Source organism: Emys orbicularis, chromosome 5 (assembly GCF_028017835.1).
Source record: "Emys orbicularis isolate rEmyOrb1 chromosome 5, rEmyOrb1.hap1, whole genome shotgun sequence".
NCBI classification, from domain to species: domain Eukaryota; kingdom Metazoa; phylum Chordata; order Testudines; family Emydidae; genus Emys; species Emys orbicularis.
In genome coordinates, this window is record NC_088687.1 from 93906229 (window position 1) to 93923390 (window position 17162).

Genomic DNA, 17162 nt, shown 5'->3' on the forward strand with positions numbered 1-17162 from the left:
TATGACCTTTGGTGTACAGCATATCTAGTAAAAACAACAAGGAGTCCCTGTGGCACCTTAGAGACTAACAAATTTATTTGGGCATCAGCTTTCGTGGACTACAACCCACTTCATCAGATGCATGGAGTGAAAAATACAGGAGCAGGTATAAATACATGAAAGGATGGGGGTTGCTTTACCAAGTGTGAGGTCAGTCTAACGAGATAAATCAATTAACAGCAGGATACCAAGGGAGGAAAAATAACTTTTGAAGTGGTAAGAGAGTGGCCCATTACAGACAATTGACAAGAAGATGTGAGTAACAGTAGGGAGAAATTCGTATTGGGGAAATTTAAGTTTAGGTTTTGTAATGACCCAACCACTCCCAGTCTTTATTCCGGCCTAATTTGATGGTATCCAGTTTGCAAATTTAATTCCAGTTCTGCAGCTTCACGTTGGAGTCTGTTTTTGAAGTTTTTTTGTTGAAGAATTGCCACTTTTAGGTCTGTTGCTGAGTGACTAGAGAGATTGAAGTGTTCTCCTACTGGTTTTTGAATGTTATGATTCCTGATATCAGATTTGTGTCCATTTATTCTTTTGCGTAGAGACTGTTTGGTTTGGCCAATGTACATGGCAGAGGGGCATTGCTGGCACATGATGGTATATGGGACTGAACACTGTGCTGAATTCTCTTATTAAGTTTTCTTTTCTAGTAATGTAACAGGGCCTGATCTTTTGAGATGCAGAGCACCACCTGAATGTTGCTGAGCTTTCTCAACTGCCTTTGACATCAGTGATAGCTGAGGACACTCAGCGTCCTGCTGGGGAGGTACTCAGCACCTCACGGCATCATGACATTAGATATTAAGATTTGATTGCCCACTTGGGGCCTGATCCTTTTCCCATAAAGGAGTTTTGCCATCAACTTCAATGAGAGCAAGATCAGAATCAATTGTAGTCAATAATGCAGGATTGTGCCCTTGGTCTATTTATTCCTTGTCCTAGTTAAATTCTCCTCTACATAATACTTGTAGGTAACTGGAGGAGAAGCCTATCCAGAGTTACTGAATTTTTAAGGCCAGGTCTACATTAAAAAGTTAGGATGATGCAGTTACATTGCTCTGGGGTGTGAAAAGCCAGTAGTTAAGCCAACCTGACTCCCTAGACAGCGCTAGATCAATGGAAGAATTCTTCTGTCAACCTAGCTACCACCTCTTGGGGAGGTGGATTAATTACTGCGACAGGAGAACCCCTCCTCTTGCTGTAGTGAGTGTCCACACTGAAGCGCTATAGCAACGCAGCTGTGTTGCTGTAATGGTTTAAATGTAGACATAGCCTAAGTCTGTTTTTCTTTTGTCCTTGTAGAGTTTCAGCATTGCTGAGAGTTCAAGATAACAGGTTAGCAGAGCCTACATTTAGTGGCCACAGAAGCAGTTTAGAAAACCAAGCCAAGCTGAGTTGTTTTACCCCTGCTGGAGATCTTTTTTGTTGCAGTACGGAAACATTTTTAAATGCTAAATGGCTCTGCTATTATAATGTAAAGCTACATAGAGGCTGTTGTCTAGTTTGGTTTTTCCTCCAGCAAATTAAAACCCTGCAAATGTTTTTCATTTAGTAAGGATAAAGTGCAGTAACCAGTCAGTTTTACAGAACAAAAATTGCCCGATTGATTTAAAGTTCTTTGTCTGAAGCCATTTGAAAGAAACGTGAACTCTTCTGACCCAGGAAATGGAGGGAAACATGAAGGGCCAGTTCCTCAGCTGATGTAAATCAGCATAGCTTCAAGCTGAGATTCTGGACCACAGTGAATTAAAACTACTCAGGGCTTCTTCCCCCTCTCCCCCATTTTAATTAGAAGTTCTTTAGTGAGGTCGGAAATTGGGGATACAGACTGTCTACTGTAACCACAGTGGTTGTGAGATAATGAACAAGGACACTGCAGAAAAGGAGTGGGAGTGGGAGGAAGGGTAGCTGGGTTTGAAATCAGAAACTAGTGGAATAAAATGAAGATACACAAAAGGAGATTGGGGCCTGAGGAGGGGCAATAATAAACTGAAAAATAACAGTTATGTCTGGAGACAATCAGTGAGAGAGGAAAAAGACAGTAAGTGTCTGTACGCTGCGTCCTGTCCTTGGGGGGAGGATATTATATAATAAAAACTTGGCCTCTTGTGTGACACCGTTTCAAATACTGCACGTCAGTGAACATGGAGACATCTGTGTAAATAGATCAGCTGTCTGCAGTGCCAGTTCAGATTAGATGCTTCTTTACATTGCTGATTTATGGTTCTCTCTTCCAGGTGAACGGCATGGACATCATCAATGTTCCTCACAACTACGCCCTGTCAGTTCTGAAGCAGCCTTGTCAGGTGCTCCGACTCACTGTCCTCAGAGAGCAGAGGTACCGATGCCGAAATAACAGACTTCCTCTTGATGCTCACTACAACAGGGATGACAGTTTTCATGTGGTTCTAAACAAAGGCAACCCAGATGAGCAGCTGGGAATAAAGCTGGTCCGCAAGGCAGATGAATCCGGGGTATTTATTTTCAACTTGCTGGAAGGAGGTGTGGCTGCCCGTGATGGACAGCTTCGAGAAAACGACCGGGTGTTAGCTATTAATGGCCATGATCTTCGGTACGGCAGTCCGGAAAATGCAGCCCAGCTGATACAGGTTTGTCATGACGACTTGACCCCAGTTTCTAAACTCCTTTAACTAGACAAAAAAAACATAATTCCCCCATCCAATGCTATGCCACACGATGAGCCATATCAAGTGGTAGGGTGGATGCCAGGGGCCAGATTCTGCTGTCACTTAAACCCATGCAACCCCATTGCCTTCAGGGAAAGTACATGGGTGAAAATGAGAACAGAATTTTGCCCATACTGGCCAAGAACTCCATAAAAATAGCAGACATCTTCTATATGTACAAGACTATTCAAGAGGCCTAGTTATTATTTTAAACTAGATTTAATCTCTTTGTATATTCTGCTTGTCAGCAATAGAATTTTTAACTTGTTGGATGCCAGACTTCCTGATGTGCTCAGTACTACCACTCTTGGGACAGGCGGCATGGTAAGGGGTGATGGAAGCATTAGAATATATACCCTTTGTCAAAGGATATTAGGAGTTCTATTGCCCTGCTCTGTGCCAAGAAGAGAAAACATTGGTAACATATGTATTATCTTCCAATCTCAGTGGTTTCTGCGGATACCATTTACAGTAACAGTGGCTAGGAAGATTTAGTTCGGGTTGGTCCTGCTTTGAGCAGGGGGTTGGACTAGATGATCTCCTGAAGTCTCTTCCAACCCCAATCTTCTGTGATTCTATGATTCTATACCAGAGGTGGGCCATACCTACACCCTGCATCTGGAGAGCCAGGCACTTTGGGGAAGATTTGTATAGATTAGGTCTATTGTTTGTTTACATATATACAAAGAATTAAAAGGGGCATCTATCCAAGGTACTAAGCATCCCTACCAAAATTACAAAACCAAATACACTTAAGTTGCCCACAGAACACTTAACTTTGCTCCCCACTACAAACTTGATTTCTTTCCACATCCTCCACCCCCACACACAGCCATTTGGATTAGTCTTTCTTTAAGACCTAATCTTTACAATTTTCTCTTTAAAATGGCGCAGTGCTACTAGCAAAACAACCAAGAGTAATTTACTGCTAAGCCTTGCATTTATGACAAAGTCATTGTGCTTATTCTACTTGTCTGGTTTGGTGGGGTGTAGCATACATGTGTATGGAACCATTTTGCATGTAGTAATGCAAAGACAACAGATCAGGCCAGATTCTCCCCTCTGTCCTTTGCATAAGCCTACTGACTCCAGTGAAGTAACATGGACTTGAGCGAGAAGAGACTTCAGCTCAGTGTACTGTGTGTAACAGGCTTAGTTTTACAATAGATTCATGGGCTCCAGTGATCAATGTGTATTGAAAGTCTGTAGCAGAGGTGGAACATGTTAATTTACTCAGCTGTGTTTCAATGGGTAAATTCCTTAGTTAGCCTAATCCAGATAGAGTACGTTCTGGCTGGAGGATGGCGTGGACTGCACTCTCAGCAAGTTTGCAGATGACAGTAAACTGGGAGGAGTGGTAGATACGCTGGAGGGTAGAGACAGGATACAGAGGGACCTAGACAAATTAGAGGATTGGGCCAAAAGAAACCTGATGAGGTTCAACAAGGACAAGTGCAGAGTCCTGCACTTAGGACGGAAGAATCCCATTCACTGTTACAGACTAGGGACTGAATGGCTAGGAAGCAGTTCTGCAGAAAAGGACCTAGGGGTTACAGTGGACGAGAAGCTGGATATGAGTCAACAGTGTGCCCTTGTTGCCAAGAAGGCTAACGGCATTTTGGGCTGTATAAGTAGGGGCATTGCCAGCAAATCGAGGGACGTGATCATTCCCCTCTATTCGACATTGGTGAGGCCTCATCTGGATTACTGTGTCCAGTTTTGGGCCCCACACTACAAGAAGGATGTGGAAAAATTGGAAAGAGTCCAGCGGAGGGCAACAAAAATGATTAGGGGGCTGGAGCACATGACTTATGAGGAGAGGCTGAGGGAACTGGGATTGTTTAGTCTGCAGAAGAGAAGAATGAGGGGGGATTTGATAGCTGCTTTCAACTACCTGAAAGGGGGTTCCAAAGAGGATGGATCTAGACTGTTCTCAGTGGTACCTGATGACAGAACAAGGAGTAATGGTCTCAAGTTGCAGTTGGGGAGGTTTAGGTTGGATATTAGGAAAAACTTTTTCACTAGGAGGGTGGTGAAGCACTGGAATGGGTTACCTAGGGAGGTGGTGGAATCTCCTTCCTTACAGGTTTTTAAGGTCAGGCTTGACAAAGCCCTGGCTGGGATGATTTAGTTGGGAATTGGTCCTGCTTTGAGCAGGGGGTTGGACTAGATGACCTCCTGAGGTCCCTTCCACCCCTAATATTCTGTGATTCTATGTACACCATTTTGCATACTGTCACTTGCTGGAATCCTAACTGAGTGTTGTTCTGGTTTTTCTTGTGTAGATTACTAATAGAAAGGGGGATGCTCTCTGGGGAGAGCAACGTATGAAATGAAGTCCTCATGAAAATTGGTATTCTTGGAACATTTCCTTATGCTTAAAAAACAATGCAACAATGCTTCACATGCAGAAAACACACCCTCAGTTTTGGGAAGAGATGGAAGAAATGAGACCATTCACACAAATGTTTAAAAACACAACTAAAGCTCTTACTAGTTCTACAGAATGAATGTTATTTATATAAATACTTGAAACGCACACCAGCCTCTGGGGATTTTAACAGCATGCCCATCAAAGACTTTGACTCATGTTTCCAAACAGGCCAGGATTACATTGCACCGATGTGAGCTCCATGAATCACATTTGCCTAGCACAGAATTCCCAGACTGTGTGTCCTTTTTGTCATGTTTTTTATAAATCTCCTTGCTTGTTTCCACATTATTTCAGAGGAGAACGATTATATAGAAGCCACAAATGTTTTGCATCTGCTTTTTACACAGCACAGTACTTCCCCCTCTTCTTTCTCAACAACACTCCACCTGCCAAGACCCAAATGCGGGACACTCTTGTTAGACGAGGAACCAAAAAATAATAGTACAGGAAGTTCAAAATATGGGATCAGTTTTAAAATATAAATAACCTTAATTAACATTTGTAAAGAACTGTATGTCTTAAGAGGTGGTGGTGATTATCCTTTTATTATCTTGTCCTGTAGCTTCTCTTTCCTGACTTATTGCACTGAATAAAGCTGAGAGAAAATCAGGTTTCTGTAGAGCATGATTAGATTTGGTTCCTAAATGATGTATAACTGAGAGAGGTCTGACTCATCAGCCCTAGCAGTTAGATATTAGCACGTATTAAGTACTTGTTAATTAGTAGATTAGGTGTCTGGCTGTTATAAACTCAGTCACAAAAGCTAAAATGAAGAAAATGTAAAGGTGGTCATTAGGGATGTGCATAAATCACAAAATTTGGATTTTGGACTTTTCACATTTGCCCAATTACCTATGGTGAGGATGGGTCAGATATCACACTTCAGACCTAAATTATAAGGAGGGACCCCAGAATGATGCAGCAAAGTCATGGAATTATGCTCCCCAAACTCTCAGATGAAAAACAGTGAAATCATGTTGATTTTTACATCTGCCATCCAATCACTTTTTTCCATACCAACGTCTCACTGGATAGGCTATTCACTTTAAAGGCAAATCTTTATCCAGTGGCTAAACGTTCCCGTCAGCCACACTCCCAGGAGCTGATTCTCCAAAGTTCCTGGGGCTTGTGCAGTCATCTACACCTGTGCAAAGGGAGTGCAAATTAAGGGTAAAGAGCTACCAAATCAGGGTGGCAACATTCTATACGCACTTTGCACAGGTTCAAATAAGAACAAATTGTGCAAGGGAGTAGAGAATCAGGCCTCAGCCTGTATATATGTCAGTGCCGGTTCAGGAAACATAGTAACAGCAACACATTGTTTATCTCCTTTCTCTTCCTTTGTGTATTTTTTCACACTAGATATTGCCATATAATACAATTTTTCTGTTATGAAGGAGTGAGTGTCAAGCCAAAGCAAGAAGAGTTTTTTAAATGAGTACAATAGCTCATTTAAAAAACTCACTGCTTCATTATGAAGAAATCAACTTTACCCATAGAGGCAGGTGATCTGGTGGATTATTCTCCTACCTTTTTGTCAAGATTTTTGGGCTAGTTCCTCCAGTGCAGTGTGTCTACTCTGCATTGACCCAACATGTAATTTGGCGCTAAAGCCAGTTTCACTGGACCGGAGGGGATCTGCCAGTGGCCCAGAACCAAAGCTGAGGTTTGGGCACCACTTACTCACTCTGCTGCTAATGTAGCTGGAGGGAAAGACGAAAAGATAGAATCCTCTGAGCTGCATTGAACTGCCCATGGTGTGTTTGGCCTTTGTCTGTTTAGCCTGTAAAAATTCTTTGGGATGAGGATGTCTCTTACTGTGGGTTGGCAGTGCCCCAATGTAGCCCCATCTCAACTGAGGCATCCAGGTGATGCCATATAACAATAATAATGGTGACTATTGCAGAGCAGTATAATTAGAGGAGCCCTCCGGCTCCTCTAGCACAGTGCAGGGGAATAGCCTGCACAAAGCAGTTCCAGAATGAGGCTAGGGTAAAGGGGAGTTTTAAGACGCACTGACCATTTTGGTCTTGGCAGAGGATCTGACCTTTGTAGGCTCTTTAAGCTACAGTTTGTGTTCAGTACTGAAACAAACCTAAAAGTAAGATGTATGTATATTTACTTCTTGTCTGGTCATGAATAGCTATGGGGGAATTGGGGCAAAACCACTAGCAAAGGAGAGAGAGACCAATTGAAACAACAATTCATATTCAATTCATATTCAATTAATAATCAGCAAACATTTTTATGGGTTTTTACATGGAAGAATGTAGATTTGGAAGCTGATATGGTTTCGATAACTTAGTAATATTCTCTGAATTTATGAGAAATGACCCAACTGGACTGACCTAGAGACAAATGGGACATTTGCAACAGACGCTCGTGTTGAACTTTTGTTAGTCATTCTACAAGGAATTACTCAAATTTACAGCCGCCTTGTAAATAATCAATTTTGAGACAAGCCACGTAGGGAGAGATCAGTTTTAAACTGAAGTTGTAAAGTGTTTCTTTTACAGTAGAATTGCATGTTAAAGGGTTTTACACCATTGGGTCATTTAGTCTTGTGTTGTGCTTCTAGGTTTTAAACATCAGATTAGGGATTACTGTGTTTCTTTTCTACCAATACCCAAGATTCCAGTCTCAGGTATCATGTGGATTCAGATTTCAGATGTTAATATACCATAGCTTACAGGGAAATGCATGTTTCTAACTTGTTTTGACTTCATTTGAAGTAGTAACTAGCCCAGTATGAGGAATTCAGACTGGAAATATTGATTAGTTTTATTATTAGTTTAAAACCCATCAAAACATTTTTTGAAATCACAGCAAAGAACTTTGAACCAGACTCTAGTGAGGAAAAGTTTAACTGTAGAATACAAAACTCAGGGACCAAATCTAGCTCCCACTGAAGTCACTGAGAGAGTTGACTTTTGGTGAGAGTAGGGTTGAATTCCAGGTTTGGTTTACATCTTCTTTTAAATGCTTTTCCACACTTCTCTCTCTCTGGAGCCAACACCTTAGGATTCTGAAGCTCTGGTGTTTTCTCCCCTTTAAACTCTTGCAGGGAGGCTCTACATTACAGTAATAGCCTGAACCCAAGTGGACAAGACTCCCTCAGGAGGCCATTAGTGGCTCTCCTTGTCCCCAAGAACCAGTGTTTAATTTGTAATGAAAGAGGTGCTGGGGCTCAAGCAATTTTTTACATTCATAACTGACGTGGCGAGCCCGGAAGTGCCGGGGCTAGAGGTGCTGGGGCTGAGCCCTGGCACAAATTAAGCACTGCCAACTCATCTTTTTTTATCTGCAACCTTTCCAGCCACATCAGCCTGAAGAGCAAGAGATTACAGATTTGAAAATTAACTTTGGATTTTCCCATATAGTAGCATGTCTCTAAACCACTGAAGCTACCAATATATTTCTCTTTCTTGTATCAGTTTGTTTTTATGTTAGGAAAGTACCACGTATTGGATTTACTCAACTAAATTCTATTCTCAGTTATGCCAGTACAACACTGTCAACTTCAGTGGAGTCAATGTAACTGAGAGCAGAATTTGGCTGTCTACTCCTGGAGGTAGGACTGGCCTCTCAAGTACTGATCCAACTGCACTGAGACTTTGTAGTTATAAGAATTAAACTAGTATAGCATCTTGCAACTTCAAAGCAATGTACAAATCAATGAATCCTCACACCACCTCTGTGGGGGACAGTCTTTATGATCCCCATTTTACAGATGGAAAAAGTAGACAGACCAAAAAGTTTCATGACTTTCTGAGGTCTACCTGAGCAAGTAGCAGTGCCAGGATTTGAATTTTGGAGTGCCTGGCTCCCAGTCCTGTGTTTCGTCCGTTACACTAGTCTGTTAAGATTTTATTGTTTAAAATAGTAGCATAGCCCCTTCTCTAAGTAAAACTACTTTTATCATGTTAGCAGCATGCAAAATTCTGCCACTAGCCCCCCTCAATGTGAGCATTTCCATCATTCTGAGATAAGCGGCATTGCTTCCACTGTTTCCATCAAACAGTAGTAGACCTACTTTTACACATGTGATGTAACCATGAGACACTAGTTAGCTGTGCTAATGTACACAGGTGAATAGAATAAATGTCTAAAAACAAGAACTGAGCAGCACTGTCATGCGAGAGGATTGTTAATTCAGGGGAAATTTTGAATGCATGAAAATAGGCTTTTAGAGGATTAACTTGAGTTTTGCAGTCTGTGTTGTACTGAGCTGAACTTGCATTATTATTTCCTCTTGTGGCAAGCTGATAATAAGGGTAGAGGCACAGAAAAGAATTGCCCTTCAATTAACCAAAATCTGCAACCAAAATATCATCTCAAAAGAAAATGAAAATAACAGCAAGCTTAACTAAGACCTGGACTTTGTGAATTTCTAGAGCTGAAAAGATTGGCTTTGTAGCTGCATAACAGCAGGATTTACATCTGTGTCTCGTCATGTAGGCCAGTGAGAAGCGGGTTCACTTTATTGTGTCACGGCAGACCAGACAGCAGACCCCTGACATCTTGCAGGAGGCTGGGTGGAATTACAACGGCAGTCCTCAGCCTTGCCCATCGGAAAGAAACTATCCTAACAAGGTGAGGCCTGGATCTATCTTACATTTACTGTTCTTTCTGTGGGAAACAGAAGGTTTTGTTGTCTCCAGACCCTATCACCAGGAGAAGCACATCTTATTCTGCGGTATAAATGTAAAAACAGAGATCATCTTTATTTATACACTAGGAAGTGCTTCTGTCTTGACTCAGTTTGGAAGGATTGGGAGAGAGGAAGCTGAAGGATAATAATGAGACAAAAGTTTTATACACACACACTATACTGTACACAAGCCTGCCTCCCAGCCTGAGCCAGCAAAATGTAATGTATTCTAACAAAAATAAGAGGCTTATCTGCACTTACTCCATCTGGAACAAAGCATGAAGGGAAGAAGCTTGCATAGACTGGGTGTGATATTCCCACACTTGGGTGTTGATTACTGTGACTGTTACTCGATCATTCACCTTTTAGTAAACTGGGTGCAAGCAAACAATATGCATTTTAATACAGTAAATATAAATATATACATCTGGGAACAAAGACTGTAAGGCATACTTACAGGATGGGGGACTCTATCATGGGAAGCAGTGACTCTGAAAAAGACTGAGGGGTCATGAATGATAATCAGCTGAACATGAGCTGCCAATGCAACACTGTGAGCAAAAGATCTAATGTGATCCCGGGGTGCATAAGAAAGGGAATCTCGAGTAGGAGTAGAGAGATTATTTTACCTCTATAATTGGTACTGGTGCAACCACTGCTGGAATACTGTGTTCAGTTCTGGTGTCCACAATTCCAGAAGGATGTTGATTGGAGAGGGTTCAGAGAAGAGCCACAAAAATGAATAAACTATTAGAAATTTTGCCTTTATAGTGGTAGACTAAAGAGCTCAATCTATTTAGCTTAACAAAGAGAAGGTTAAGGGGTGACTTGATCACGGTCTATAAGGATGTATGTGGGGAACAAATATTTAATAATGGGCTCTTCAGTCTAGCAGGTAAAGGTACGACACCATCCAATGGCTGGAAGATTAAACTAGACAAAGTCAGACTGGAAATAAGGTGTAAATGTTTAACAGTGTGTGTACTTAACCATTGGAACAATTTACCAAGGGTTGTGGTAGAGTCTCTATCACAGATAATTTTAAAATCAAGATTGGATGTTTTTCTAAAAGATCTGGCATAGAAATGATTTTGGGGAAGTTCTATGGTCTGTGCTATACAAGAGGTCAGACTAGATGATCACAACGGTCTCTTCTGGCTTTAGAATCTAGGAATCTATGAAACCGGGGATGATGATACTGATTCTGACCTCCTTTGTAAAGTGCTTTGAGATCTATGGAAGAAAAGCCCTATATAAGGACTCGGTATTGTTAGATTAAGGAAAATGACAAAGAACAAGCATACAGTTTCCACAAAGATGACAGCAGTGTGTGCGTCATTCAGCATACCCTTCACCTGGAATCCAGTACACAGAAAGCAGAGTCCTAGCTACATACACCACACAAGGGTGGAATCCCTAAAAGGAGATCAGTGCCACAGCACGGCTATCCAGCAAAGAGAGAGTTCTGAATATAGGCAGGACCGTGTCACTAGGGGCTTTAAAAAGCAGCAGGGCTCATTTAAAATCAATCCTGACTGATATGCAGGCAACTGTGACCTTAAAGGACCACATGCCTTAGACTGCACTGCCAGCTGTCAGCTCCCGAATGCAGCTGCCAGTGGGGAGAAAGGAACAGGCCCACATTTTAAAAATGTTTATAAACATCCCTTTGTTGTTTTCCTCCTTTTATCAATTATGCTCATTCAGACCCTTAAGAAATGGTACTTCCTGCAGCATATTCCATCTTACCTGAACCCTCGCATGCCATTCACAGACATAACTCCTCCCTCGTGCTGTAAGAACAGGCCCATGTCTGCTATCCAGAACAGCAGAGATGAAACAAGGCTGCTGCCATCCTGTCACAAGACTATCCTAGCTGATACTGCATCTGCAAGTCGTTACTTTCCAATGAAATAATGCTTTCGTGATCTCTGAGTGGGATAGCAATCAACTCATGTCGCTATCACATGATTTCCAGTGACTGCCTGAGCGTCTGCTATATCTAATATATTTGTGTTACTGGTCTATGGGTATGGTACAGGGGAATTCAGTACATTAATTCTATTCCATACGCAACTTTGGCCCTCTTTCTTCTCTTCATGTATAAAGAGGTGCAAGAAAGGAATTCTTGATTAGTTACAAGTTGATTTGGGGAACTGCATTGACTTGTGAGATTTAGGGAGTTGTGTTTGCATTGCAGTACCCTACGTGGAGCTGGTGGGGCCTTATTTTGTTGCATAGGATATGGAGATAAGGGAATCCCCCAACAGGTGTCTGGAGTATGTCTCTGTGCCTCTCTGTCTCCTGCCCCATCAGTGACGGCACAGCTGGTTTTGTGGCTGTGTTGCTTCTGGCCAGTGGCAGCACTTTGTGACCCCTCCAGTGGAGGGCACAGCGAAGACGGAGATTTGCTCAGAAACAAATCTCTCTCTCTTGACAAATGTCTTTTTTTACAGTTTTTTGGCTGTGTAGGAGGAGGAACATGCTATCTGGAGCACCTAATCCCTGACTCCTCCCTTCTGTGGCCTTTTCACCCCAAGACAGCTGAGCTCTGGGGTGGTTAAATCGAGATTGGAGAGAGCAGGCTGCATAGCTGCCTTTTCCTTTCACACATCCCCTCCATGCCCCCGCAGAAGGAGCTCCTGAGCCTGTAGACCTTCAAGTCTCATCTGATTTAATTTCAGATGTTGGTTTACTAGGTGCCTGTGGTATTTCTGAGCTAATGAGTGTGAACGACCATAGGTGTTTTGCTTGAAAAACAGGTTATCCATCTGCACAGTTCAACTCTTCAGCAACCAGCTCCAAGGATATTTAGATGTGGAGCTCAGATCCGGCTTTGAGAATCATAGCCGCACTGAAGGGATGTGGCTGGGATAGAGATGCCTCTGGCGTTACTGCAGCATGGCACTCGGGTGACTTAGAGCTTGTCTACACGATGGGGTAATGTGCACTACAAGAGTGTGATTTCCAAAGCACATTAACATGGTGCACATTAATTGATCCCTGCAGACCCTGCTGGTGTGCACTAAAGGTTCCCTAGTGTACTTCAAAATAGTACTGAAACAGCATTACATTACAGTGCACTAGGAAGCTTTTATCAATGACCTGGAAAAAACATAAAATCATCACTGGTAAAGTTTTCAGATGACACACACAAATTGGGGCAGTGTTAAATAATCAAGAGGATAGGTCACTGATTCAGACCAAATCTTCTAGATCAGGGGTAGGCAACCTATGGCACGTGTGCTAAAGGCGGCACGCGAGCTCATTTTCAGTGGCACTCACACTGCCCGGGTCCTGGCCACTGGTCCGGGGGGCTCTGCATTTTAATTTAATTTTAAATGAAGCTTCTTAAACATTTTAAAAACCTTATTTACTTTACATACAAGAATAGTTTAGTTATATATTATAGACTTATAGAAAGAGACCTTCTAAAAACGTTAAAATGTATTACTGGCACGTGAAACCTTAAATTAGAGAGAATAAATGAAGACTCGGCACACCACTTCTGAAAGGTTGCCGACCCCTGTTCTAGATAGCTAGGTAAGCTTGGGTGCAAGCAAAGAATATGCATTTTAATATGGCTACATGTAAATGTATACATCTAGGAACAAAGAATGGAGGCCATGCTTACAGGATGGGGTCTCTATCCTGGGAAGCAGTAACTCTGAAAAAGATTTGGGGATCCTGGTGGATACTCAGCTGAACATGAGCTCCCAGTGCAACGCTGTGGCCAAAAGACCTAATGCAAACCTGGGATGCATAAAACAGGGGAATCTCGAGTAGAGAGGTTATTTACCTCTGTATTTGGGACTGGTGTGTTTGCTACTGGAATACCATGTTCCACTCTGGTGCCCACAACTCAGGAAGAATGTTGGTAAATTGGAGGGTGCAGAGAAGAGCCGCAAGAATGATCAAAGGATTAGAAAACATCCCTTATAGTGAAAGACTCAGAGCTCAATCTATTTAGCTTAACAAAGAGAAGGTTAAGGGGTGACTTGATTACAATCTGTAAGTATCTACATGGGAAACAATTATTTAGCAATAGGCTCCTCAGTCTAGCAGGGAAAGGTACAACACTGGAAAGGTACAAAGCTGGAAGTTGAAGCTAGACAACTTCAGACTGGAATTAAGGAGTAAATTTTTGACAGTGAGTGTAACTGACCAAGGAATAATTTACCAAGGGTTGTGGTGGATTCTCCATCACTGAGAATTTTTAAATCAAGATTGGATGTTTTTCTAGCAGATCTGCTCTAGGAATTATTTTGGGGAAGGTCTATGGCCTGTACTATCCAGGAGGGCAGACTAGATGATCACAATGTTCCCCTCTGGCCTTGAAATCTGTGAATCTAGGGTGCACCAGCTGGGTCTACATGGACCAATTATTGCGCAATATGGTAGTGCTCTTTAGAAATCACTCCCCTGTAGTGCACATCACCCACCATGTAGATGTACCCTCAGTCATACACATGCCCCTGGCACCATTTAGCTAAGGGGTATGCAAACAGCCCCATTCTTTCTGAAAGGGTGCACGAGGAGGGAGGTGGTTCTGTTTCCCTTTCCCCACAACACTGATGCTGTGCTGCACTCCTGCTGGTTAGCTAGAATCTAGTTTTTGCTTTTCCAATGTGGCACCTATGATTCAATAGACTGAACAACTCTGAAGGAGCTCACACAGCCTGTGGGATTGATTATGTGGAGGCGCCGTAGAGTTTTGCTGTGGTGCACTCTGTCTTTAACTCGCTGTTGTAGTGTTGTTTGCCTTTTGTCAGGCACATGTGAGTATTGGTCTGGATTTGTCTCTGTATTTACCAGATAGTTCTCAGTACATACCCTGTATTTTTTTCACCATACTCTTTCATAATTCACTCTCTTTAAAATTAGGCTTTGCAGGCCATGCGGGCTTAAATATTTTTTAAAAACAGACCATAGTGCAGGGATTAAGCGTGCCAGCCCAGAATCTGGTAATACAGTATGTGCTCTTGCTTAGATCTAATGGACATCTTCCTGGCCATGCTTTCAAGTCAAAGCAATTTCCTTTGGATGTGTGGCTTGGTGAATCTTACACTTGGCTTCGTCAGTGGGGATTGTTAAATTAAATGTGGCTAATAGAGAAATTGCTAATTAATATAACCCGGTGTTATTAATTTGAAGTTTATGGGGGGGGATAATTCATCCTTGGGAGAGATGGATTTTTGTTAACATCGCTGGTCCCCTCTTTTAACTCTCTGAGAGAGCCAGTTCTGTCCGGGTTAACTATATAACAAGGATATAAATGTGTGCTGTATTTTGCCTTCAAGTCTCCAGCGTATTCAGTGCCAAGAATAAACTCCAGACTCCAGTATTATTTGTTATTGTATAATGACTCAGGAATCCCTTTTGGCCAAGTCACTGCCCTCATGACATCCTGCCTCCATCTGGAAAGAGGAGAAAAGAGGCTTTCTTTCAAGCAAATGCCAATGGTAAACAGAAGGACAGCCAGCAGATCAGTGATGAAGTAGCAACACAATCTGTATTGAATACATCCTCTTTGGTGTGTATTGGGAATGTATTTTGCATACAGTGTGGTGTATGATTGGTCATGGGCAGGTTCTTAGTAAGCTATCCTCCCATGTCTGAGGAACAAGGCAATGTAAAGCCCAAGTTGCTGCTGCTGCCTGGACTTGAATAGAAAAGATGTCAGAAACACTCTCCTGTACTACAGAGGGATCTGTTAAACAGGATTTGTAATATAGAAATAGAGCCAGATTCTGCTCCTTTGAAGTCATTGGGAGTTTTGCCATTGACTTCAATGCAGATGCAGTACTAGACACTAAAATAGCACTTGGTTTTAATTGTAACTATTTCTTCTACTCCGATTGTTTATAACAAGTTGTTGTCCAGTCCTTAAAGACTGAGCCCACTGCCCTTGCTGCTCAGGCACATAATGTCCTGTAGCTGTGTGAGTGGGTTAGCCTGTAGGTAATATATATTTTCCAAGCAGCTGCAGCTGTGTCCGTTGCCTGTGAGACACGGGTCATGACTTTGAGGTTGTGATAATTTGCTGTAAATATTTATTTTACAGTAAACATAAAAAAAAAAAGGGGGGGGGGGACACAAGCTGTATGTTTTCCCCATCACGGCCTTCAAGGTCATTTCAAAACGATGGAGAAGGGTAGTTGTTTAGAAGAGAATGTATTGAAATGCACTCATTAATAAACATTGCCTTTTAACTGGTTTACTCATTATCAGCAATACCTCCAAGAGTGCGGTCCATGTGTTTATTAAAAAGCCTTTAATTTCCTTTTATCACTATCTTCCCCTCGTTTGAGAATTCACAATTCCCATCTATCTATGATCATTTTAAAAAATAAGATGCTGCAAGGAATCTTCAAAGGGAAGCTGATTGTTGGCTTGTGTGTGTGTGCGCGCGCACACAGAAAAGCAGTTCTTCAATCATTTTTCATTGAAAAGTAACATTTGACAATTTGTTTCTGAACATAACTCTTAAATGCTGATAGTGTCTGCACTGTTTCCTCAGAAATATGGCATAAACAGCCTACTTTTATCAGTAACATTCTTGATGTCTGAGACAGAATGGGCATAGAATAGCTAACAAGCATGCTCTGAATCAGAGGATATAATTTTGAGCTGTTGTTACAAAATCAAAAACTGCCCTTTTGTGAAAAATAAGCACTACTCTCCCCACCCTCCACCCCGAAAAGGGCTATTCTCAGTTAAATCAACCCATTCTCAAGGGGAAAGGGGCAATTTTTTGCATGCAAATGGGTAAACCAAAGCAAAATTAGGTTTATTTTTGAGCAAAGGGTTGAGTCACAACAATTTTACACATTTCATGTAAAATATTAATTTTGAAAAAAGACAATATTTTGCAGGAATGAAACTACCTGAAATAGAATAATGAACATTTTTTGTGAAAATCCTTGTGAAAAAAATTTGGATGATTTCACACAGCTGTGCTGTAGATCCTTTGGAAGTGTTCAGTTGCTCTCAAACCACAATAGCAAGTCGTCTTACAGAGGTTCTGACTCTCTGTGTTCCATCTCAGGCCAGGGGTATGCAGCATCCATAACAGTGCTACCTTTGCAATTCCTATCCCTACGACATAAGAAGGAACCTCTTTAGATGGAGTTTAGTGACTTTATTATCTGAAGTGTTATGGAATATTAGCATTTTGATATTTTCTGCTTATTTTCTGAAGTGTCTAGAAGTCCTTTGCTGGATGCGCAGCTGATAAATGCAGCTTGTTTGTTTAATCGCAGAACTCTTGAGATGGAATTATAGTCTCCTCATTCTAAATGTGCCTTTAAAAATAAAATGCTGTAAATATATACATACTCAAGCCCAC

General features: G+C 41.7%; 1 protein-coding gene across 2 annotated transcripts in view; it reads left to right on the forward strand.

Moving 5' to 3' along the window:
• Window positions 1-17162, forward strand: part of LNX1 (ligand of numb-protein X 1) — a 94326-nt gene that overhangs the window by 60141 nt on the left and 17023 nt on the right. For both annotated transcript variants that reach the window (XM_065405257.1, XM_065405258.1), the window contains exons 5-6: window positions 2280-2651; window positions 9622-9756. In XM_065405257.1, the coding sequence (XP_065261329.1) occupies window positions 2280-2651; window positions 9622-9756 (507 nt within the window). The remainder of the gene's footprint in view (window positions 1-2279; window positions 2652-9621; window positions 9757-17162) is intronic.